The 24,703-nt window shown below is 46.2% G+C and overlaps 1 protein-coding gene across 2 annotated transcripts in view; it reads left to right on the top strand.

Moving 5' to 3' along the window:
* Positions 1-24,703, top strand: part of brf1b (BRF1 RNA polymerase III transcription initiation factor subunit b) — a 414,814-nt gene that overhangs the window by 339,413 nt on the left and 50,698 nt on the right. The window contains exons 12-15 of one of the 2 annotated variants that reach the window (XM_052012381.1): positions 4,078-4,139; positions 5,627-5,708; positions 8,387-8,442; positions 9,697-9,956. In XM_052012381.1, the coding sequence (XP_051868341.1) occupies positions 4,078-4,139; positions 5,627-5,708; positions 8,387-8,442; positions 9,697-9,956 (460 nt within the window). Of the gene's footprint in view, positions 1-4,077; positions 4,140-5,626; positions 5,709-8,386; positions 8,443-9,696; positions 9,961-24,703 lie in introns of those variants that run through there. The other variant, XM_052012387.1, reaches the window with a different exon arrangement.

Here is a 24,703-nt window from a genome sequence, read left to right as displayed (position 1 = left end):
TCTGTGCTGTAAGCTTTGGTTCAATTCCAGGGAAGTGTGTTTGTAAGATGCTCACATTTTGGAACGAAGCCACCACGTCTAACACAGAGTCAGAATCAGGTTTATCGTCACTGACTTATGTGATGTGAAATGTGTTGTTTTGCGGCAGCAGTATAGTGAAAAGACATAAAACTACTATAAATTACAAAATAAAGAACTAGTGCAAAAAAAAGGAATATCGAGGTAGTGTTCACGGGTTCATGGACCGTTCAGAAATCTGATGGCGGAGGGGAAGAAGCTGTTCCTGAATCATTGAGTGTGGGTGTTCAGGCTCCTGTACCACCTTCCCAATGGTAGTAACGAGGAGAGGGCATGTCCCAGATGGTGAGGGTCCTTAGTTATGGATTCTGCCATCTTGAGGCACTGTCTCTTGAAGATGTCCTCGATGGCGGGGAGGGTTGTGCCCGTGATGGAGCTGCCTGAGTCTGCAACACTCTGCAGCCTCTTGTGATCCTGTGCATTGGAGCCTCCATACCAGGCTGTGATGCAACACTGGGTCGGTGTGGTTAGGTTAAGAGGTTTAGGGGGAACCCATAATGGTGCTGGAATGAGGCTTGGCTGTGAATATAATGATGTGGTGCTGACTCCTGGTGAACAAGCAAGTAAAACAGGAATGAGACTTTGGCCAAAATGGGTTTCCAAATGTTGGCTTTAGATGAATTGCTGAGTGGCTACAGGCGGAGATGATTGGTACACAGGACCCCATGGTGCCACTAATCCATTCCTGTCCTGTATTCTAATTTTAAACAAATGAAAAGTAGCAGCGAGTTTTCACTTTCTACCCATTCATGGGTCGTGGATAGTGCAGCATTTATGGTCCACCCCAATTCACTCCTGCACTGTGTTTTAGGCTGTCTTGGAGGTCACATTAGTGAGACTGGAGTCACAGATGGACTAGAGTGGTAAAGATGGTCAATCTCCTTCCCTGTAGGGTATTAAAGACCAGTGGGGGGGTTTATGACAATCTGAGACTAGCTTTTAATTCCAGACTGATTTAATTATTTGAATTTAAATTGCCCAGCTCCCACAGTGAGGTTCACATCCACATCACCGGATCAGTAGTCAAAGCCTTTGTTTGCTTGTCCAGCAACTTAAGCACGGTGTTATCATAACCTTGTTCTAGCTGCGGTTTGAAAAAGCTGACTGGTTCTCCCTTTTTGAGGAAAGCCCCTTCAGGCAGGGTCAGTGTGCACTATAATGGGGCCGCTTAAAATGCCTAGCTCTTCAAAAAAGAATTTCAGTCTAATCCATTCATGGCTGGGATTTCAAAACAAGGTGAGGTCCATTGTACCTGCAGCTGGCTTGATGCTGTGTTCAATTATTGTGATATTTCAATGCTGTCCTCTAGAGCGAGGACCCAAAGAGAAAATCTGGCTCATTACACCTGCTCCAAATTAATCTCCAATATGGCCCGTTCACTAAAGCAGTGTCACATCAAACAGAAACATTCAAACAATGAAAGCCCCACTCTGCACTATGTGAGAACTCGTCTGTCTCTCTACCACTTCCCTTAAAAATAAAACTAGTTTAAGAACAAGAGGAACCTTTTCTGTTTCATTCTAATAATATTTTCATAATTTTACATTTGGATTTTTGAACCACTGACTGCTGGTTAGAACCTTGCACGAGTGTTGTACATTGCAGGTGAGCAGGGGTCCCTGCTGAGTCAGACAATCATGGATACCATGAGGGCTTCAGACAGAATGAGTAAAGAGAACTTCCTTCAAGTGGCTGAGGAGTTAATATCCAGTGGCCAAAGATATTCAGTAATTGGCAAATAAACCAGAGACGTTATGGGGGAAATCCTTTGGAACAAGTGGTTAGGAATTGGAAGCCACTTCCATTTGGGGAGAGGAAATCAATTCAGTGGTGACCTTCAGAAAGGAATTGGATAAATACTTGAGGGAGAAAAATTGTTGCAGGTATATGGGGAGAGACAGCTGCAGTTTTACAGGACGCTGGTGAGGCCGCATTTGGAGTATTGTGTTCAGCTTTGGTCACCCTGCTATAGGAAAGACGCCATTAAGCTCGAAAGAGAGCAGAGGAGATTTACAAGGATGTTGCCAGGACTCGAGGGACTGAGTTATGCAGAGACGTTGGGCAGGTTGGGACTTTATTCATTGGAATGTAGGAGAATGGGGGGTGATCTTAGAGAGGTGTACAAAACTATGAGGGCCATAGTTAGAGTGAGTGCGCACAGTCTTTTTCCCAGGGTTGGGAATCAAGAACTAGAGGACATAGGTTAAGGTGAGAGGGGAGAGATTGAATAGGAACCTGAGGGACAACTTTTTCACTCAGAGAGTGACCAGCATATGGAACGAGCTGCCAGAGGGAGTGGTTGAGGAAGGTATATTGACTACATTTAATAGGTACTTGGACAGGTACACGGATAGGAAAGTTTTAGAGGGATATGGGTCAAACACGGGCAAATGGGACTAGCTTGGATGGGATATCTTGGTCGACATGGACCAGTTGGGCCAAACGGCCTGTTTCTGCACTGTATGACTCTATGACAGGCAGAATGGGACTATGGACTCATTGCTTGATGGAAGAGCCAGCATAGAGTTGATGGCCCCAATGGCATCTTTCACACTACAAGTGGCTTTTACTGCAAGGGAATTGGAAAGTAAAGAAATCTTGTACAGTCTCAGGTTAAATGTCATTTGGACTACTGAGTGCACTTTTGGTTTCCATATCGAGGAAGGATATAACTGGCTTGCAGCACAGATTCATTATGGAGTCATAGTCATACATCACGGAAACAGGCTCTTCAGCCCAACTGGTCCATGCCGACCAGGATATCCATCCAAGCTAGTCCCATTTGCCCACGATTGGCCTATATCCTTTCTTATCCGTGTACCTGTCTAACTAGCCTCTTGCCCCCACCCCCCACCTCTGGAACCCCCATTGACCCTTGGACCTTTGCTTTACTGCCATAAAAACTCAGAATGCTGGAAACCCTCAGCAGGTTAGGCAGCATCTATGTATAAGATTGGATTGGTTTATATTCTTGAATTGGAATGGTTTATCGTTGTCACATATACTGAGGTACAGTGAAAAACTTGTTTTGCATGCCATCCATACAGATCAATTCAGTACATCAGTGCGTTGAGGTAGTACAAGGGAAAACAATATCAATGCAGAATAAAGTGTCACAGTTACAGAGAAAGTGCAGTGCAGGCAGACAATAAGGTGCAAGGCCATAACGAGGTAGATTGGGAGGACAAGAGTCCATTTTATTGTACTAGGGGACCATTCAGTTGTTTTATAACAGCAGGTTAGAAGCTGTCCTTGAGCCTGGTGGTACGCGCTTTCAGTCTTTTGTGTCTTCTGCCTGATGGGGGTGGGGGGGGAGAAGAGAGAATGTCTAGTGTGGGTAGGATCTTTGATTATGGTGGTTGCTTTGCTGAGACAGCGAGAAGTGTAGACAGAGTCCATGGAGGGGAGGCTGGTTTCCGTGATGTGCTGAGCTGTGTCCACAACACTCTGCGGTTTCTTGTGGCCACAGGCAGAGTAGCTGCCGTACCAAGCCGTGATGCATTGGATAGGATGCTTTCTCTGGTGCATCAATTATAAGTTGGTGAGGGTCAAAGGGGACACGCCAAATTTCTTTAGCCTGCTGAGGAAGTAGAGGCACTGGTGAGCTTTCTTGGCCGTGGCGTCTACATGATTGGACCAGGACAGGCTGTTGGTGATGTTCACTCCTAGGAAACCGAGTTAGTTTCATCACCTCTTGCCTTCCTGTACCTACTGCGCCTTTCCTCTGTCAATGCCGGTCTCACCTTCACCTGTACAGTGTAGAATTCCCTCCTTCGTCTCATTGCCTCTTTCCTTCCCTCTTTTTAGACTCTCCTAACCTGCTTCTTTGACCAAACCTTTATGTGATTCAGTATCTACTGACACTCCTGTAAAGCACCTGGGCACATTTTGTTTAAAGACACTACTTAAGTAAAAGTTGCAGCCGAGACAAGCCAGAGAGCCAAGCACATAAGGGGCACGTTATGCACTGAAAATGTTTTTTATTCTCTCTCCTTACAGGAGCCGATCCTCAGAAAGGTGAACTTGACCTGAATGGCATTGATGACCATGAAATTGATAGGGTAAGCTCATTGTGCAGCCATTATAACTGGGAAATATGAGATTGTAGATCACCTTCTGTACAAAAAGAAAGGACTAAACAATAACAGTTCTCTAGCCATCTGCACTAGCGAATTGTCAGAATCTGGTTTCAACGCTGTAATCACATTTGATGGTTTCTCTTTTCTTTTTGTAGGCTCTCTTTTGGGAAAGGTAACTTTATATAATAGTTTATTGTTACTCATTCAAACTGCTCTGGGACTGAGCAGTGTGGACAGATTGCTGGCTTTTCAGCTCTGGGAGCTGGATAATGGTGCATTCTAATGCAGATGGCCACACTCTTCCCGCAGCCTCTCTCTGACCTGTGCTCTGTTGCTCACCTGTGCTGTCATCGAGTTATACAGCACAGGAACAGGCCCTTCGGCCCAACTCATCCATGCCGACCAAGATGCCCATCTAAGCTTATCCCATTTCATCTATATCCCTCTAAACCTTTCCTCTCCATGTACCTGTTTAAATGTCTTTTAAAAGTTGTTATTGTACCTGCTCAACCACTTCCTCTGGCAGCTTACTACATATACACACACCCTCGTGTGAAGAAGTTGCCCCTTCAGGTCCCTTTTAAATATCTCCCCTCTCATCTTAAACCTATGTCCTCTAGTTTTTGATTCCTCAACCCCCAAAAGACTGTGCGCATTCACACTGTCTATGCCCCTTATGATTTTATGCACCTCTATAATATCACCTCAGTCTCATACACTTCAAGGAGTAAAGTCCTAGCCTCCCCAACCTCAAGCCCTCGAGTCTTGGTAACATTCTTGTAAATCCATTCCCTTGGAGTGTTGTCAGGACAAACTTTGTTTGCTTGTGCTTTGGATGTTCTTTCCATTAAAGATGCTTTAGAATCATACATTTTTTTATGGCACAAGTGGCCATTTAATCCCATGAGTTTACATTGACTCCTAGAAAAGCAATCCACCTTCCCTTTCCCTGTACGTCTGCAGATTATTCTCCCTTGAGTGCCTATCCAATTCCTTATTGAAGAAACGGATTGATTCCGGTTGTCATGGGTGGTGAGTTCTAGATGCACGAGTGGCTTTCACCTTCTGTAGGCGAAACATATGTGGACCAAACACACATGTGGTGTGCAGCAGGGGTGTTGCACATCGCTGGTGTGCACTGTGGATGTCCAGGCTACTCTGTATGTCAATACCTCTGGCACATGAAGGGTCAGGAATGAACAGTCTCTGTGCAACTCTACAATTTTCCTCCGAGGTTGATTATTTTTGTAATTGAAATGGAAATGTCCGGCACGTACAAACTAGTGCTACAATTTCCAGGCCGAGGTTTAATAGTGGGTCCTAGTCATGGAGTGATACAAAATGCCTGTGGCTGACAAGCCTCCATTTATCTACCAGAGACCAGTGCAATGTGCTTCTTTCATGTTAGCCATACTGAAGCCTCAGCACTCAGTCTCCAGCCCTGATCTTGGCCTGTGCTTTTTGTGCAGTACCTACTGAATGAGCAAGAGGTGGAACAGAAAACAGAGCTGTGGCTGAGAGAGAATGCAGACTACCTGGAAGAACAGAAAGGTGAGTGTTCCTGAGAAAGAACAGGAGGGGTCGGAGGGAGATTGGGAGGGCAGATGGAGAGCAGTACCTTAGGAAGAACGAGGCTGGGAGAGGAGCACTTGCACGTCCTGCCATCTAAGTCCACGGGCTATAATTTTCTTCACATCCAAGTTCAATTCCAAATGCTTTCTGAAAGGAAATCAAAAAATAAAGCTGCAGATGCTGGAAGTCTGAAATAAAAACAGAAAATGCTGGAACTACTCAGCAGGTCAGGCAGCGTCTGTGGAGAGAGAGATTGTTAACATTTCAGGTCCGGCTTCCTTATTGAAATAAACACTGACAGTCCCACTTATTAGTCAACACCTGTAAAGTGGTCAGGACCCTGGGGGAAGCCGTCCTTCTGAATCTTAAGATAAAAATCTTTTTCCTTGCATTTTAACTTAAACTATTACTGTCATTAGTTCTGTAAAACCATATCAGGTCGATTGTGCTATGATTTGTTTTGGTCTGGGACTGGTAGCAGTTGCAAGGAAGGATGTGCTGAATGAATTAGAGGAATCAGAATCAGGTTTATTATCACCGACATATGAAATTTGTTGTTTTGCGGCAGCAGTACAATGCAGGACATAAAAATCAATACATTACAAAATAAATAAATAGTGCCATAAAGAGTAATGATGAGGTGGTGTTCATGGGTTCGTGGACTGTTCAGAAATCTGATGGCGGAGGGGAAGAAGCTGTTTCTGAATCGTTGAGTGTGGGTCTTCAGGCTCCTGTACCTCCTCCCCGATGGTAGTAACGAGAAGAGGGTATGTCCCAGGTGGTGAGGGTCCTTAGTGATGGATGCTGCTTTCTTGAGGCAACGCCTCTTGAAGATGTCCTCGATGGGGGAAGGGCTGTGCCCGTGATGGAGCTGGCTGAGTCTACAACCCTCTGCAGCCTCTTGCGATCCGCTGGCATCCCTTCTTCGTGATTGCATCAATGTGTTTGTGAAGTTCCCACGGAAGTCTGCTGTTGCTCTGTCCAGGGGGAGAATAGGTGAGAGTAGAGATACAGGAAATAAGTAAGATGCAGTCAAGGGCGCTGCTACTGTGGCAGAGAGGAAGCCAAGGTTAGGAACGTTTCAGAGTGCTGCATCTTCAGTGGCAGTTTTCTGATACAACATCAAACTGAGGCCCTGTAAAAGATCCCAAGGCCATTATTTCAAAGATAAAAAAGTGGAAATCTGCTCACTGTCCTAGCCAATAGTTTTATCTTAACCAACATCAGTAGTATACAGATTATCTACTCTTTTATCACGTTGCTGTTTGTGGAGCTTGCTATGCACATATTGGCTGCTGCAATTCACAACAGTTCAAAAGTACTTTGGTTACCACAGAGAGGTATGGGACTTATTCAGGTCACGAGCAGTGCTGCAGAAGTGAAAAGCTTTCTCCTTTTGTGTGCCAGCTCACCAGTTACAATGAAGGACCAGCAATATGTTTCCAAGTCAGGATGGTGTGTGCCTTGGAGGGCAACCTGCAGGTAGTGGTCATATTCCCCTCCAAGTCACACACATCCCCTGCACCTGCTGCCATAGAGTCATAGAGCAATACAGCACGGATACAGGCCCTTCAGCCCAACCAGTCCATGCCGACCACGGCGCCCACCCAGCTAGTCCCAATTTCCTGCATTCGGCCCATATCCCTCCAAGCCCCGCCCCTCCATGTACCTGTCCAAGTGCTTCTTAAATCATCCTGTTGTACCTGCCTCACCCACTTCCTCTGGCAGCTCGTTCCATACACTCACCACCCTCTGCATGAAAAAGTTGCCCCTCAGGTCCCTTTTAAATCTTTCCCCTCTCATCCTAAATCTATGCCCCCTAGTTTTGGACTCCCCTACCCTGGGGAAAAGACTGTTACCATCACCCTATCTATGCCTCTCATAATTTTAAACATTTTTATAAGATCGCCCCTCATTTTCCTACTTTCCAAGGAATAAAGACCTGCCCTTGTCCTTCCTGATGGCAGAGGTTGCAGGTCTGGGAGGTGTTGCCAGAGTAGCCTGGGTGAGTAACTGCACTACATTTTATAGGCGGTGCACACTGCAGCCACTGTGCACCAGTGGTGGAGGGAGGGAGTGTTTAGAGTGGAGGATGGGATATATCAAGGGGGCTGCTTTGTGCTGGATGGTGTTGAGAAGAATTGCTGATACTGCTCTCATCTTAGCAGGTGGAAGGTATTCCATCACACTCCTGAATCATGCCTTATAGATAGGTCTTGGGGTGTCAGGAGTTGAGTCATTTGCTGCAAGATACCCATCCTCTGACCTGCTCCAGTATTTACGTGGCTGGTCCAGTTCCCCCCCAGGACTTTGATGTTGGGGGACTCAGTGATGGTAATGCCATTGAGTGTCAATGACAGTCACACAAAACTGAGAGCAAGTTCTCCCAAGGGCCTGCAGTTCTGCTTAAAACGGCCTTTCATCATTGGCTTGTGATCTGTTAAACTTGAGCAAGTGTCACAATCAAGCCCACGAGTGCATTCCATCTCAGCCCCAGTAGTCTTGAACTACCCTTTGACTGCCCCTCACAGATGGCCAAACTCACTGAGTATGGCTATGGCCTGTATCACCCCACACCGGAGTTGGGATTTCTTGCTATCTAATCTCAGATACCCAGACTGTTCACTACCAACTGAACCTGCAATGTTTCCTTGCAGCTAAGGAAGAACGAATAGCTAAAGAGAAGGAACTTGGGATTTATAAAGAGCAGAAGGTAATATTTACTGGAGCAACCTCAGCTGTACTGTTTTGAAGTTGCTAGCTTGTGGTTCTTTCTGGATTCTTTCCCTACCTCTCTCCTTTATCCTGTTGTACTGATGTGTCACTTGTTCACCGTTGACGCTTGTAGAGTTGTCACTGTAATGGCCCCAAGAGAACAGACCAAGCCTTTCCAGTGTTTGTGCCTGCATATTCTGTCTCTCGTATGTGTCTCTGTGTGTATGTGTGGGTGTGTGTGTGGGTGTGGGTGTGTGTGTGGGGGTGTGTGTGTGGGTGTGTGTGTGGGGGTGTGGGTGTGTGTGTGGGTGTGTGGGGGGGTGAGTGTGTGTGGGTGTGGAGGGTGTGTGTGTGGGTGTGTGGGGGGGGTGAGTGTGTGTGGGTGTGGAGGGTGTGTGTGTGTGTGTCTTTTGCCTTCTTGGTTAATATTACTCTGCTCAGTACTTCCCTAAGTTTCCATTTCTGCTCCGAAACTCCCTGTCCTGCCCAGACTGTCTATTCCCTTTATTTTCACGGTTGTGAAATTAAGAACAGTTGCATTTCCTACTTCTATCTCATTGTTTCTTGGAACCTTCAAACTGGAACTCCCCCACCCCCTCTGCCTTCCTCATCCCCACCCCCTCTGTCTTCCTCATCCCCCACCCCCTCTGTCTTCCTCATCCCCACCCCCTCTGTCTTCCTCATCCCCACCCCCTCTGTCTTCCTCATCCCCCACCCCCTCTGCCTTTCTCATCCCTACAAAGGTCAATATTAAAACCCCAAGCTTGGTGCCACCCTGGTTATTTTTCCCAACCTTGGAATTTCTCCTATTTTTCCAACTGAACTAGTGTGGCGACTCACCGTCTAGTCGGGCGAACCGGCTCGGCAGTCGGGTCACGCGGTGTCGGAGCGACGAGGCCCAAGATGGCGGCGGGCCTCGTCTTTCTGAGCGACGGGGAGAACCCGCGCGCGGGAAAGTCCTGTTGACGTAGGACTTACGTCATTGCCGGTTGTTTTTGGGCGGGAGTTTTCTCCCTTAAAGGGCCCGCGCAAGGCGGGAAAATAAACCAGTTCTGTTTGGCAATCCTCCAAGTAGAGTCTTGTTTTATTCCGCGGTAGCAACCGCTACACTAGAAATTAAATGCCAATTGGAGAATATATAGATCTATCCAAGAGTTTGAACCTCTTCTCCTTTCTTTCTGGAGGAGAAACCTTTCCCATTCAGTTACAGAGCAGGGAATTTACTGTAAACCACTCTCCATCTCCTTCAAAGCCCAGAAAATCCTCGAAGAAACGCGAGCCAATCCGAGCCAGTACGGCAGGCGAGGCCATAGAAAAGATGCTGGAACAGAAGAAGATCTCCAGCAAGATAAACTATGATGTGCTGAGGGACCTGAACAGCAAGGGGAGCAGCTCACCAGCTCAGGAGGAGAGTGACAGCAGTAGCTGCAGTGGCAAAAGGGGACCAGCTCAGCGAAGAACGGCTGCTAACTCCCGGAAACTAGCTGCGCCAGTCAGCAACCTGGGCAAGAGGTAGGGCTACCACATGTCACCGGAAGGTGTTAATGTGTGTGTGCTTCATATCTCTGTGTACATCAGATGAGGAAGGCTTCTCTGCTTTGTGCAAAGTTAGATGTTGACTTCAGGAATGGTTTCACTATTGCAGTGCTTGGGTGGGATAAAGGAACTCCCTCTCCCACCTCCTGTTACCCATTCCCGATTGCAGTTCAGTAACTCCCTCTATTGGGAGCCTGTGTGACAGAATGGAACCTCAGCTGCAGTGTCCTTCATGGGTGGACTGTGAGCCTGCTGTCTGCCAGAGTAATGGCAGCTGACAGATGCTGCAATTGTACCTCAGGAAGGGATCTTTGGTGAGGGAGAACAGAATTGGGGCTTAGACTCGGCTGTGCTTTGTGAAAACTGAGGCAGTAATTTTGAGATTCCTTCAGCCTTCACTAACATGGAAACAGGAACAAAGCATTGATGCACTAAACACGGGAAGCTGGAAGGGCAGGAGATACCGTGCTGCAGAAACCAAGAACTGCTGACCTTATCTTATGGACCTAAAGCTGACGCATCAAAAGCCCTTCCAGTGGGCTAGAGCCCCGTACCTAGTCTGTCTTCAGGACAATGCTTAATCGGGAGCACACACTGCAAAATTAAACTCAGGCTGAAGTGCAATAGAACAGGAGACAGGGACAAGCTGGATCACCTTGTGACCTTGATTTTAAAATTATAAACCTTCTGTTCAAATCATTCAGTGGCCTCTCCTCTCACAGAGTCATAGAGGAACACAGCATGGACACAGTCCCTTCAGCCCACCGTCTATGCTGACAGGCACGGTAGTGTAGCGGTTAGCATAACGCTTTACAGAGCCAGCGACCCTGGTTCAATTCCGGCCGCTGTCTATAAGGAGTTTGTACGTTCTCCCCGTGTCTGCGTGGGTTTCCTCCGGGTGCTCCGGTTTCCTCCCGCATTCCAAAGACGTACGGGTTAGGAAGTTCTGGGCATGCTATGTTGGCGCTGGAAGCGTGGTGACACTTGCAGGCTGCCCTCAGAACACTCTATGCAAAAGATGCATTTCACTGTGTGTTTAATAAAGATCTTACCTTACCTACCTTAAACTGTACGGTATCAGTACCATTTTTTTTATTCTCCCCACATTCCCTCTAACTCCCCCGAGATCCCACCACTCACTGACATACTAGGGGCAATTTACGACAGCCAATTAACCTACCGAGCCACATGTCTTTGGGCTGTGGGAGGAAACCAGAGCTCCCAAAGGAAACTCAGGTGGTCACAGGGAGAACGTGCAAACTCCACACAGGCAACACCCAAGGATGGATTGAACCAGGGTCTCTGGAGCTGTGAGGCAATGGCTCCAGGAGCCTCTGAACCTCTGTTCAGCCCCTCCAACACTCCCTGATCAGTGTCCACCTCCAATTCTGATCCCCATGCACCCTTGATTTATTTCCCTTACACCTTTGGTAGCCATGCCTTCAGCTACTCAAACCCTGGAATTCCTTCAGCAACAATCCCCTCTTTCTATCTTATTTGCCTCCTGTAAAAATCTAATTGAAGCTTAGACTTGATCAAGCTTTTGTTCATCTGCTCTCTCATTTATTCATGTGGCTCAAGATTTATGTAGTTTGGTTATGCCTCTGTGAGGCACCTTCAAATATTTAATAATGCTGCATAATTGTGAGCAGTTGTTGTGATCTCACCAGCTGTGGTAGTGGAGACCAGCTTGTTTGTTGCGATCCAGGTCTATTGGTGCCATTTCAGGCATTGTAACATCAACAACGTTCCAGTGTGCAGCACCCATCTGCCTGAGCTTTGATTTGAAGAAGATTTGCTTTACGGTGACATACCATCCCCAGAACTTGAAAAGATTCGTGATTTAACACTGAATCTTTCCTCAGTCCACGACTCACTTTGTCCATGATGACTCCTCATTCTTGCTGACTCATGCCTCAGATCTGGACTCCCAATGCTGTCACCGGCAAGCCACTAAAAAGGGGAAAGCATTAAAACGGAACCATAGAACAGTACAGCACAATATAAGCCCTTCGGCCCACAATGTTGTGCCGACCTTTAAACCTTGCCTAAGGCTATTTAACCCCTTCCTCCCACATATCCCTCTATTTTAAATTCCTCCATATGCTTATCTAGCAATCTCTTGAACTTGACCAACGTACCTGCCGCCACCACCGCCCCAGGCAGCGCATTCCATGCCCCAACCACTCCCTGGGTAAAAACCTTCCTCTGATATCTCCCTTGAACTTCCCACCCAGTACTTTAAAGCCATGCCCTCTTGTATTGAGCATTGGTGCCCTGGGAAAGAGGCGCTGGCTGTCCACTCTATCTATTCCTCTTAATATTTTAATTGCCACATGAGTCAGATAATGGGTCTGTTGCTACCTTGTCTGTTAATAGCCCTCACTAATTCCTTCCCATTACCATACCCAAGTGTCTCTTAAAATGAGACCTTGTTTTCCATTGGCCTGGCAAGCTGTGATCTGTGAAAGGAAACACTTCCTGAACTTGCCTTTCACAGCCCAGCTGAAGGGATGTCAGTGGTAGTGAATGGGCTGGTTACTGGGGCTGTGTTGCTGCACTGCTTTCCAAAGAGCAATTCAGTAATGCAAAGCAACCGTGTCAGGCATGCCTCGGTGGACAGCACTTCCAGCTCACAGTCAGAGGTCGTGGTAACAGTCAGCACTCCGGTGGAGACCAGAACCTTTATTCCAGTACTGACTGGGTGCGATCTTTCAGATGTGTCGTGTGCTGTCCATCTCTTTGTGTCGATTTAAAGATCTCATCAATTGGACCTTTAACCTGGCAAAAGTCACGGCACCGAAGCATTGTACAGTATTGTGGGATCGCTACTGCAGGGAAGGGATGAGGAGAGTGGTTCATGGATAGACTGTGATGGAGATGAGTGGAGAACAGGACTGATGGTGAAGCATGGAGCTGGGGTAAATTAGTAACTTGGTTTATTATCATCACGTGTGCCGAGGTACAGTGAAAAACGTTGTCTTTCATACCATCCGCACAGATCAATTCATTACAACAGTGCCTTGAGGTAGTACAAGGGAAAACAGTAACAGAATGCAGAATAAAGTGTTACAGTTACAGAGAAAGTGCAGTGCAGGCAGACAATAAGGTGCAAGGGTCATAACGAGGTAGATTGTGAGGTCAAGAGTCCATCTTGTACAAGAACCCAATAAAAGAGGCCTGGATGTGAGTGCTACAATAACCCCTGTGAGCTCCATGGTACAGGTACAGCCCTGGGTGCAGCTCCACTGCCAGTCTATGAAGGCAGAACCCCAGAAAAATGAAGAAGGAAATGTGAAATCTGCTCGGGTACAGAGCTAAGGAAAGATCAGCCATTGTGTCAGGAATTGCCGCTACACCTGAACTTGTCCATTTTGTTGACTTTTCTCTTTATAACTTGGAGTCTCCTTTGTCTATCTCTTCACCTGCTCTCCCCTTCTCTACTCTGTTCTTCCACACATACACACACACACACACATGCACGCACACACGCGCACACACACACATGCACACATGCATGCACGCACACACACATGCACACGCGCACACACATGTGCACGCACACACATGCGCGCACACATGCACACGCGCACACACACATGCACGCACACACATGCACACACACATGCACATGCGCAACACACATGTGCACGCACACACATGCACATGCATGCAGCTGACTGTAGCAGGTCCTGTGTTTATTTCTGAAGCTACAGCAAACAGAGCTCTGAGTTTGGGTCACCCAGCCCCTTCACAGACTGGCAGTGGAGCTGAACTCAATGCCTTACCTGTACCATGGAGAGTCCTCCTTACAATATTTATTATAGCACTCACACCCAGGCCATTAACAGCAACTGAGTGAACCTGGCGCAGGTTCAATATATAATTGGCTGTTTGAGGTAACGGAACATCATTACAGATCAGCCTGAGATAGAGGCAACTGCTTAATCTGCTTATCCTTGACGTTGGGAATGACCTTGCTTTCATTTGGTACAGGCCCTTGTGTGGCCTAGAAATAGTTTAGTAATAATCTTGTTGAAAAAAAACCATCGGCAGAAGTCACAGCGGAGGTGTGTAGTCAGCTAATCTTTATCGGAGACAAATTAGGTCAGCAAGTCCTTGCCTGTCAGTACTAAAAATAAAAAAACAAGAGTTTTGAAGACTGCTGTCCATACCTGATGTCTGTAAGTATTGAAGTTAGTACAGGACCTGGTATTTGCCCCTTCCATCATGATTTTATTTCAGTTCAGGACTGTGCGCCTCTCTGGGTTGTTTCCCCTGATCACAGTTAAATGACTTATGACTGAGTGCCAGCCATTAGTGTTGGCTTTCATAAATACTTAATGTATCCTGCTGCTCTGTATGCTTGTGAGTTGTATTGCCATTGCACGGATCTGTACTCCTCTTTACAAAAGGTATTTTGACTGCAACAGCACTTCACTCTCAGCTGTACTGAGCTTCAGTTTGTTTTCCACTTTCCTGCTGCAGAGGATAACAGGGAGGTCTGGAACTCACTGCCAGAAAGGCTGATGGAAGCTGAAATCCTCAGCATGCCTGGATCTGTGTTTGTCCTGTAACTGAAGTCTACGGAGTAAAAGAAAAAAATCTACTGATGCTGGAAGGCCCCCATTCCTCCCATCACGTTCTCTGTGACTTAAAATTACATGTTTTATGTCCCTTTCCCAGTTCTGACGAAGCGTCTAAAACGTTAGCTGTTTCCCTTCCCACAGACGCTGCCTGACCTGCTGAGTGTTTCCAGCATTTTCCCTTACTTCTACAAAGTAAAAGTTTGGGAGTTGTGATGAGGGAGAATAGCTTAATTTTCTTTGGCCAGCCTATTACTCCCCTCTTTATAATGTTTATTTTCCAGTTAGGAAGCAGGTACGAGGGGCTTTTTTTCCCCCAGAGTTGGGGAATCAAGAACTAGAAGGCGTAGGTTTAAGGTGAAAGATATAATTGGAACTTGAGGGGCAACTATTTTTACACAAAGGTGTGGAATGAGCTGCCAGAGGAAGTGGTTGAGGCAGGTACATAAACAACTTTTAAAAGACAGTTGGACAGGTACATGGGTTTAGAAGGTTATGGGCCAAATGCTGGCAGATAGGACTGGCTTGGATGGGGCATTTTGGTCAGCATGGACCAATTGGGCCGAAGGGCCTGTTTCCATGCTGTATAACTCTATGACTATGTGCATTAACTAACGTTACAACCCCACTCAGTGCCTTTGTCTTCTTTGATCCATGAGTCCTAGTACAGCGCATGCACCCATTCCAGATTTTACCTTTGCATCTGGAGGAAATCAGCTGGAGGGTTCCTGCTCCAGAGTTGCATGCAGTTAAAATGTAGCTATGCTTGTGCTTGCAGGTCTTTACATGTCATAATGTCAGAGAGGTTAATGACTTCACTTCACTTAACAGCCTTCGTAGGTTGGAGCATAGAATATAAAAGTTGGGGTGTTATGTTCCAACTTTACCAAACACCAGTTAAACCACATGTGGAGTATTGTGTGCTGTTCTGGTGACCGCACTATGGGAAGGATGTGGTTGCACTGAAGAGAGTGCAGAGGAGATTCACCAGGATGTTGCCTGGATTGGAGGACTTTAATTGTGGGGAGATATTGGACAGGCTGGGTTTGTTTTCCCTAAAGCGAAGGAGGCTGAAGGGTGACCTGATAGAGGCAAATAACATAGAAGGTTCAGGTAGTCAGAGGTTTTCCTATGGTAGTGGAATTTGGAATATTGTGTTCAGTTGTGGTCACCCTGCTTTGGAAAGATGCCTTTAAGCTGGAAAGAGTGCAGAGGAGATTTACGAGGATGTTGCCAGGACGCGAGTGACTGAGTTATAGAATGAAGTTTAACGTGATGACACTTGCGGGCTGCCCCCAGAACACTCTACGCAAAAAGATGCATTTCACTATGTGTTTTGATGTACATGTGACTAATAAAGATATCTTATATCCATGTTTGTGTAAAAAAAAGTTGCCCATCAAATTCCTATTAAGTCTTTCCCCTCTGAAACCTATGCCCTCTAGTCCTTGATTCCCCAGTTCTGGGAAAAAGTCTGCCTTCACCATTGTTGTTGACTTATTTTTAAAATTTGTATATAGCATTCAACTGAATAATTAAATTACAGATTTAAAGAAAATTTACAATGCTGAAAGGGGCCACTGTGTCCATATCAGTCAAAAAGGAGCTTCATGGGCTAACCCCACCCTCCAGCACTGGGTCTGTGGCCCCACAGCTCACGGCTCTTCAAGGGCACACCCAGCTCCTGTTTAAGCTAGAAAGGATGCAGGATAGATTCACAGGGATATTACTGGGACTGGAGGGCTTGAGATAGCTGGATATCTCCATTATTGAGAGGCTGGATAAGCTGAGACTTTCCCTGGAGCAAAGTAGGCTGAGAGGTGACCTTATAGAGGTTTATAAAATCATGAGGGGCATAGGTAAGGTGGATGGTCACAGTCTTTTCCCCAGGGTAGGGGAATCTAAAACTAGAGGGTATAGGTTTAAGGTGAAGGATTTAAAGGGGACCTGAGGGGAGGCGCCTCAAGAAGGCAGCAGCCATCACTAAGGATATTCACCATCCAGGACATGCCCTCTTCTCGTTACTACCATCGGGGAGGAGGTACAGGGGCCTGAAGACCCACACTCAACGATTCAGGAACAGTTTCTTCCCCTCCGCCATCAGATTTCTGAACGGTCCATGAACACTACCTCGTTATTCTTCTTTTGCACATTTATTTGTAACTTTCCGTAATTTTTATGTCCTGCACTGTACAGCTGCTGCAAAACATCAAATTTCACGACATATGTCAGCGATAATAAACCTGATTCTGAACTTTTTCACACAGAGGGTGGTAGGTTTATGGAATGAACTGCTGAAGGAAGTGGTAGAGACGGGTACAATTACAACATTTAAAAGGCATTTGGACAGGTACATGGATAGGAAAGGTTTAGGGGGATATGGGCCAAACGCAGGCAGATGGAACTAGCTCAGATAGACATCTTGGTCGTTATGGACGTTGGGTCAAAGGGCCTGCTTCCATGCTGTATAACTCTATGGCTAAATGTGATGGGGTTTCTACCCCCAACACTCTTTCAGGCAGTGAGTTCCAGATTGCCACTACCCTCTAGCTGAAAACATTTTCCTCATTTCTCAAGAAGAGAAGAGTCCTGAGGAAGGGTTCTGACCCGAAACGTTGACCGTCTGCTTTTCTCCACGGATGCTGCCTGGCCTGCTGAGTTCCTCCAGCATCTTGTTGTTTTTTTCCCTCATTTCTCTTCTAATTCTTCTACCAATTACATTAAATCCACTGATTTCCGCTGGTGTCCTTCCTGTTTTATTTAGGACCTACATAATGTTGTGCCTGGGGTTGTGGTCGCTGCAGAAATCTACTGAGAAAGTCTGCCTTTGGGGCACAGTTTGAGCAAAGGGATCAGCAAAACTGTTTATTTTTCCTCTGTACAAGTATAATTTTTCATTTTACAATGGGATTAAATGAAATTATTATCCTGCAGCATGCACTCAGAATTTTTAAAAAGCTCCCCTCTTCAAAGAATGCAATGAGGCATTTGTAATCTGGGCTATTTATGGCCTGTTGTGTTATCTCATCCTCGCTGATGTCTAATGCTCTTTTGGATGAGTTTGTCTTTTATTGAGATGCTAATTTGTTCAGTCCTTATCTCTATGCGTGTTAATCACAACTCTGATGTTGGTTTCCAGCATGTATAGATATGTAAAGTACCAAGGCATCCTGCTCAACAAATAAAGTTGGACATCTTATCTAACCTGCTCCTTTTAGACTGTAAAGCATATTATCACCCTTAATCACCATGTGGCTGCAGGAGAGTTGGGCATTTTGGGGTTGCTAGGATTCTTAAAATGTTTTCAGAACTAGTTAATTTGCAACTCTTCCAAATAGGAGTGCCATAAAGTTTTCACTGCCACGCAAACCTGTTCTGTTGAAGATTGACTTGATTCTCCTACTTTGTCAGTAATTCAAGGTGTCAGGCTCCTGAGGCACAGCTAAGAAGAAATAGAGCCAGCCAGGATCTCCCAGTGGCCAGTTATTTTAATTCCACTTCCCACTCCCACTCCGACATGTCTGTCCACGGCCTCCTCCACTGCCGAATCGAGCCTAGATGCAGATTAGAGGAACAACACCTCATATTCCACCTTGATAGTCTCCAACCTGACAGCATCAACATCGATTTCTCTAACTTCTGGTGGTAACTCCCCTCTGTCACCCCCCCCTTTGTTTTCCCTTATCCCAGTGGCCCCCATCACCCCATCTCTCTCCCTCCCCCCGCCCTCTCCATCTGCCCGTCACCCACACGTTCCTCCCTCCGGTTCCGGTTCCCCTCCCCACCTCCTTCCCTTTATTCCATGGTCCACTGTCCTCTCCCATCAGATTCCATCTTCTTCAGCCCTCTGTCACTTCCACCCCTCACCTCCCAGCTCCTTACATCATTCCCGCTCTCCCCCAACATTTCGTATCCGCTTAGCACCTGCCAGTTCTTGTTCCACCCCTTCCCTCCACCTTTTATCTCCCCTCTTGAAGGGTCTCGACCCAAAATGCCGACCGTCCATTTCCCTCCACAGATGCTGCCTGACCTGCTGAGTTCCTCCAGCATTTTGTGCGTTGCGTAAGAAGAAATAGAACCAGGAGTAGGCCATTTGGCCCCTTGTGCCTTACGCTCCATTCAGTGAGATCTTTCAATTTCTGTTTCAATAGAGCAGTGGGTATTGGTGGAGTATTTCCAGTATTTTCAGCTTCTATTTCACCTGGCTGAGATCTCTGCACTGCTCCATTTCTTGCAGGCACGGTAGCGTAGTGGTTAGCATAACACTTTACAGCGCCATCGACCCGGGTTCAAATCTGGCCACTGTCTGAAAAGAATTTGTATGTTCTCCCCGTGTCTGTGTGGGTTTCCTCCGGGTGCTCCGGTTTCCTCCCACGTTCCAAAGGTGTACAGGTTAGGAAGTTGTGGGCATACTATGTTGGCATTGGAAATGTGGCGACCCTTGCGGGCTGCCCCCAGAACACTCTATGCAAAAGATGCATTTCACTGTGTGTTTCGATGTACATGTGACTAATAAAGTTATCCTAAAGCAACATGCTATTTATATCCCTAATGTTAGGGATATAATTCCTAATTCTCTTTGGTGAGAAGGAGGATGAGAGGCAACTTGATAGAGGTGCACAAGATGATAAGAGGCATAGATGGAGTGGACAGTCAGTGACTTTTTCCCAGGGCGACAATGGCTAACACGAGGGGGCATAATTTTAAGGTGATTGGAGGAAGGTATAAGGCGGATGTCAGGGGCAAGTTTTTTACACAGAGAGTGGTGGGTGCGTGGAATGCACTGCCGGCAGAGGTTGTGGAGGCAGATACATTAGGGACACTTAAGAGACTCTTAGATAGGCACATGAATGATAGAGAAATGGAGGGCTATGTGGGAGGGAAGGGTTAGATAGATCTCAGAGCAGGATAAAATGTCGGCACAACATTGTGGGCCGAAGGGCCTGTACTGTGCTGTCATGTTCTATGTTAGTTCCTAGTGTGCTTAGGCACATAAAGTGCCGAGATTTAACCCTTGTCTTTTTAACTCTTGGAATCAGGTATCCGTTCTGGTGAATCTGCACAGATCTTCCCCTGGGGTCAAAGTGTCTTTAGGACTAGGGTGCTCAGTGTGTTCCAGCAGTTGTCTGACAGCACACTTTTTCCCTGAAAGTGGTGACATAAGTAGACAGGGTGGTGAAGAAGACATTTGGCGCACTTGTTTTCATGGGTTAGAGAACTGAATACAAGAGTTGGGATGTCATGTTACAACTGTACAAGATGTTGTGGAGACCACAGGAGTGTTGTGTGCAGTCTGGTCGCCCAGCTATAGGAAGTATGTCTGCACCTGGAAAGGGTGCAGAAAAGATTTATGAGGATGTTACCAGGACTGGAGGGCTTGAGCTAAAAGGAGAGGCTGGATAGGCTGGGGCTTTTTCCCTTGGGATCGTGGAGGCTGAGGGGGGACCTTATGGAGGTTTATAAAATCATAAGGGGCATAGATAAGGTGAATGGTCACACTCTTTTCCCCAGGGTAGGGGAGTCCAAAACTAGAGGGCATAGGTTTAAAGTGAGAGGGAAAAGACTTAAATGGGACCTGAGGGGAAAGTTTTTCACACAGAGGGTAGTAGGCATGTGGAATGAGCTGCCAGATAAAATGGTAGAGGTGGGTACAATTACAATGTTTAATAGGTATTTACACAGGTAGATGGATAGGAAAGGTTTAGAGGGATATGGGCCAAATGCAGGCAAATGGCACTAGCGCAGGTAGGCAATTTGGTCAGCACGGACAAGTTGGGCCAAAGGGCCTGTTTCCATGGTGTATCTTCTACCCTCTTGTTCTCATGTACTCGTCTTTGTGAATGAACCCTAATCTCTGGATCTTCTCTGCTGGTTTTTCCTCCATTTAGAAAGCACTGTGTTCGATCCTTTTCAGGCCCAATGTAAATGACCTCATACTGAAATCCATCTGCTACAATCCTGCCCATTCATTCAATCTATTAATATCTCTTTGTAACTTGATTCAGCCATCTTCCCTGCTTACAATGCTTCCAATATTTGTGTCATCAGCATACTTTAATATATGGCTTTCCATCCCATCTTTTAACTCATTTATAAATACAGTAACTAGTTGAGGCCCCAACTAGGATCCTTGCAGGGTGCACTGCCAAATTGAACGCCTGCCAGTTATCCCTATTCTTTGCCTCTTACTGCTCCTAACCTGATCAGTTATATGTGTTTTCAGTTGCAGGAAGCTCAAGTGTAGTTAACAGTCTGCAAGCACAGCTTTATCAAATGCCTTCTGGAAATCATATGTATAATATCCTTGTTCACTACTTCAGTAGCATCTTCAGAAAAATGTTCTTCGTGCTGAGGGAGTTCTGCACTCGATGATATCGATCAAACGAGCACACTTCCAAATATCCTGGCCAATATTTATCCTGCAGCTAACATCAATGAAATATGATTTAGTTGATTACTTGTCTTATTGTCGTTGCTGGCCAGCTATGTTTTACATACTAACAACAGTGACTACATGATAGCATTGGCTGGAAAACTCTTTAGGGTACCCTGAGGTTTTGAAGATTCTATAATAACCATAAGGAACAGAAGCAGGAAGAGTAGACCAACTGGCCCCTGGAGCCTGCTCTGCCATTTGGAAAAATCGTGACTGATCCAATCTTGGTCTCAACACCCACTCTTTCTCCACACTCTTAGGCTCCCTTGTAGTTTAAATATTTGTCAGCTTCTGCCTGACTATACAGAATGACTCCGCTTCAACGAGTATTGGGGCTAGAGAATTCCAAAGGTTCACAACTGAGAGGAGAAATTCCTCCTTATCTCTCTTAAATGAGTGGCTCCTTATTTTGAAATGTTGATACAGCACGGAAACATGCCCTTTGGCCCAGCTCGTCCATGCTGACCAAGTCTGGCCCATATCCCTCTAAACCTTTCCTATCCATGCACCTGTCCAAACGCCTTTTAAGCATTGTAATTGTACCTGCCTCTACCACTTCCTCTGGCAGCTCACTCCATATACCCATCACCCTCTGTGTGGAAAAACTTACCCCTCAATTCCCGTGTTCCCTCTCTCTTCATTAAACTCTTCATAATTTTGAACACGGTATTGGTATTGGTTTATTATTGTCACTTGTACCGAGGTACAGTGAAAAACTTGTCTTGCAAACCGATCGTACAGGTCAATTCATTACACAGTGCAGTTACATTAGGTTAGTACAGAGTGCATTGAGGTAGTACAGGTAAAAACAATAACAGTACAGAGTAAAGTGTCACAGCTACAGAGGAAGTGCATTGCAATAAGGTGCAAGGTCACAACTTCCATTAAATCTCCTCTTAACCTTCAATAGACTTCTGTGAAACATAATTTGTAGATTGCAGCATTATCGCTCAGGCCTTTTCCTGTAAGATATGGTGTCTTTACACTTACCAGAAACGTTCTGAACTGTTCCAGAGAGCTGCAGGCAGCTCCAGTGAAGGATATCGCAGGAGCTCCAATCCTACGAGGGAAGATTTGACAGATGTACATAAAATGATGAAACATCTGGACAGAATAGACAATGGGAAGCTGTTTCTGTTGGTCACAGGTATAAAATAGAGGGGAAGAGATCAAGAGTGACATGAGGATAAACACTTTAACGTAGCGTGTGGTTGGATAGTGGAATGCACTGACTGCAGATACTGGTTCCCTTGTGGTCATTAAGAGGGAATTGAATAAACATGTGGTGAAGATAAATCTGCCAGTCCACAGAGAAAGGGCTAGGCTGAACTTGATGGGCCGAATGGCCTCCTTCTGCACTTAGAGTGATTCTATAACTCTATGACCGACCTTTGTATTGGTATTGATATTGGTTTATTATTGTCATTTGTACCGAGGTACAGTGAAAAACTTGTCTTGCATACCGATCGTACAGGTCAGTTCATTACAACAGTGCAGTTACATTGGGTTAGTACAGAGTGCATTGATGTAGTACAGGTAAAAACAATAACAGTACAGAGTAAAGTGTCACAGCTACAGAGGAAGTGCAGTGCAATAAGATGCAGGGTCACAACAAAATAGATCGTGAGGTCGTAGTCCATCTCATCGTATAAGGGAACCGTTCAATAGTCTTATCACAGTGGGGTAGAAGCTGTCCTTGAGTCTGATGGTAGGTGCCCTCAGGCTCCTGTATCTTCTACCTGATGGAAGAGGAGAGAAGAGAGAATGACCCGGGTGGGTGGGGTCTCTGATTATGCTGGCTGCTACACCAAGACAGCGAGAGGTAAAGACAGAGTCCAAGGAGGGGAGGCTGGTGTCCGTAATGCGCTGGGCTGTGTCCACAACTCCCTGCAGTTTCTTGCGTCCTGGGCAGAGCAGTTGCCGTACCAAGCCGTGATACATCCAGATAGGATGCTTTCTATGGTGCATCGATAAAAGTTGGTGAGAGTCAAAGGGGACAAACCAAATTTCTTTAGCATCCTGAGCAAGTAGAGGTGCTGGTAAGCTTTCTTGGCTGTGGCACCTACATGATTTGTATGCCTGATCACCTCGTGAATGACTGGTGTGCCCTCCACATTACCATCTATCTGCCTGCCCTAACACACCCGCCGAGGTCTTACTGCAGTCCATCGCTGCCATGCTGGTCCATGCATAAAAACTGGAGGAGAAGTTCGAAAAGTACATGAGGGAGAAAGGAACCAAAGGAAACATTGGCAGAGTAAGACAACGAGTGGAGGACACGCAGCCAGAAACTGTTGGGCAAACAGCCTGTTTCTCTGCTTCTCTGCTTGGTAGAAAGGGAATGGATAAAGCTCCAGTCATGACTTCCACAGGGGGAGCTGGAGCTGACATTCGTTGGGCCATGAGGAAAGGGCAGAGAGAGTGTGACTAGAGAGGAGCTTGCAATGGTTGATTGGAGTAGGTTGTTTGCAGGCAAAGGGAGCACAGGCAATTGGGAGGCTTTTAAAGGTGAGATAGTGAGAGCTCAAGGTCTGCGTGTTTCTGTTAGAGTGAAGGGCAAGGCTGGTAGGAGTAGGGAACTCTGGATGACAAAAAGAAAACAAAGTGCCTGGAATAGGTTACCAGGAATAGCAGTAGAAGCAGGCAGTTTGGTGGAGTTGAAGAGGCTTTTAAGCAGGCACATGAATATGCAGGGAATGGAGGGATATGGATGATACACAGGAAGAGGACATTTAGCATAAATTGGCATCAGGGTTGGTACAGCATCATGGGCAGAATAGCCTGTCCAGTGCTGGACAAATCAGACAAGTCTTTCAGGAGCTCAGGATACATTCAATGAGCCAGTTGGCAGAACCCTGGTGCAGCTCGTCGAGTTCCTACGTCACAGCTCCAGGTTCAATCCTGACCTCGGCTGCTGTTTTTGTGGAGTTGGCACCTTCTCCCTGTGACCACATGGGTTTCCTCTGGGTGCTCCAGTTTCCTCCCACATCCCAAAGATGTGTGGGATGGTAGATTAATTGGCCACCGTAAATTGCCTCTTGTGTGTAGGTGAGTTGTAGAATGTGGGGATAGATGATGGGGATGTGGGGAGAATAAAATGGGCTCAGTGTGGCATTAGGATAAATGGTTGCTCGATGGTTGGTCTGAACTCAGTGCTGTTTGACTTTATACTCCAGTGCTCCATGGAAATTCTGATTCTAAAATGAAATAAATTCTTTTGGTATCTGCTCCAGCTGGAATTTCAATAATTCTTACACTGTTCTATCAGTAGCTCAGACAGCAGAAAGTTTTCATCTAGAAGGTGCCCAAACAGTAACCTCCAGGAGGCAGTCTGTGGAGTGGGCTGCTGACGAGGGCAGACATCTCATTGACGGGGGAGGGGTCGGAATGTTAGTGGCAGTGCCAATGGTGATCAGTGCTGCAAGCTTATGCAACCCACACTTAACCACATTCTTGAACTACATCATCAACTCTTCCTTCAGGCCTCTGCTTGCATTTTCATTGGGCGGAGGTCTGCTTTGCGTCCTGTCGTGCCAGATACAAAGCATGGTTAAGAAGGCTTATGGGACACTGGCCTTCATTAGTCGGGGCATTGAATACAAGAGCAAAGAGGTTTTGCTCCAACTTTACAAAACATTGGTCAGACCTCAACTGGCGTACTGTGTGCATGAAGTACTGGAGTACTGGTCACCACACTATAG

The sequence above is a fragment of the Pristis pectinata genome, chromosome 1 (assembly GCF_009764475.1).
Source record: "Pristis pectinata isolate sPriPec2 chromosome 1, sPriPec2.1.pri, whole genome shotgun sequence".
Lineage (NCBI taxonomy): Eukaryota > Metazoa > Chordata > Chondrichthyes > Rhinopristiformes > Pristidae > Pristis > Pristis pectinata.
This window is presented reverse-complemented; position numbering and strand designations above follow the sequence as displayed.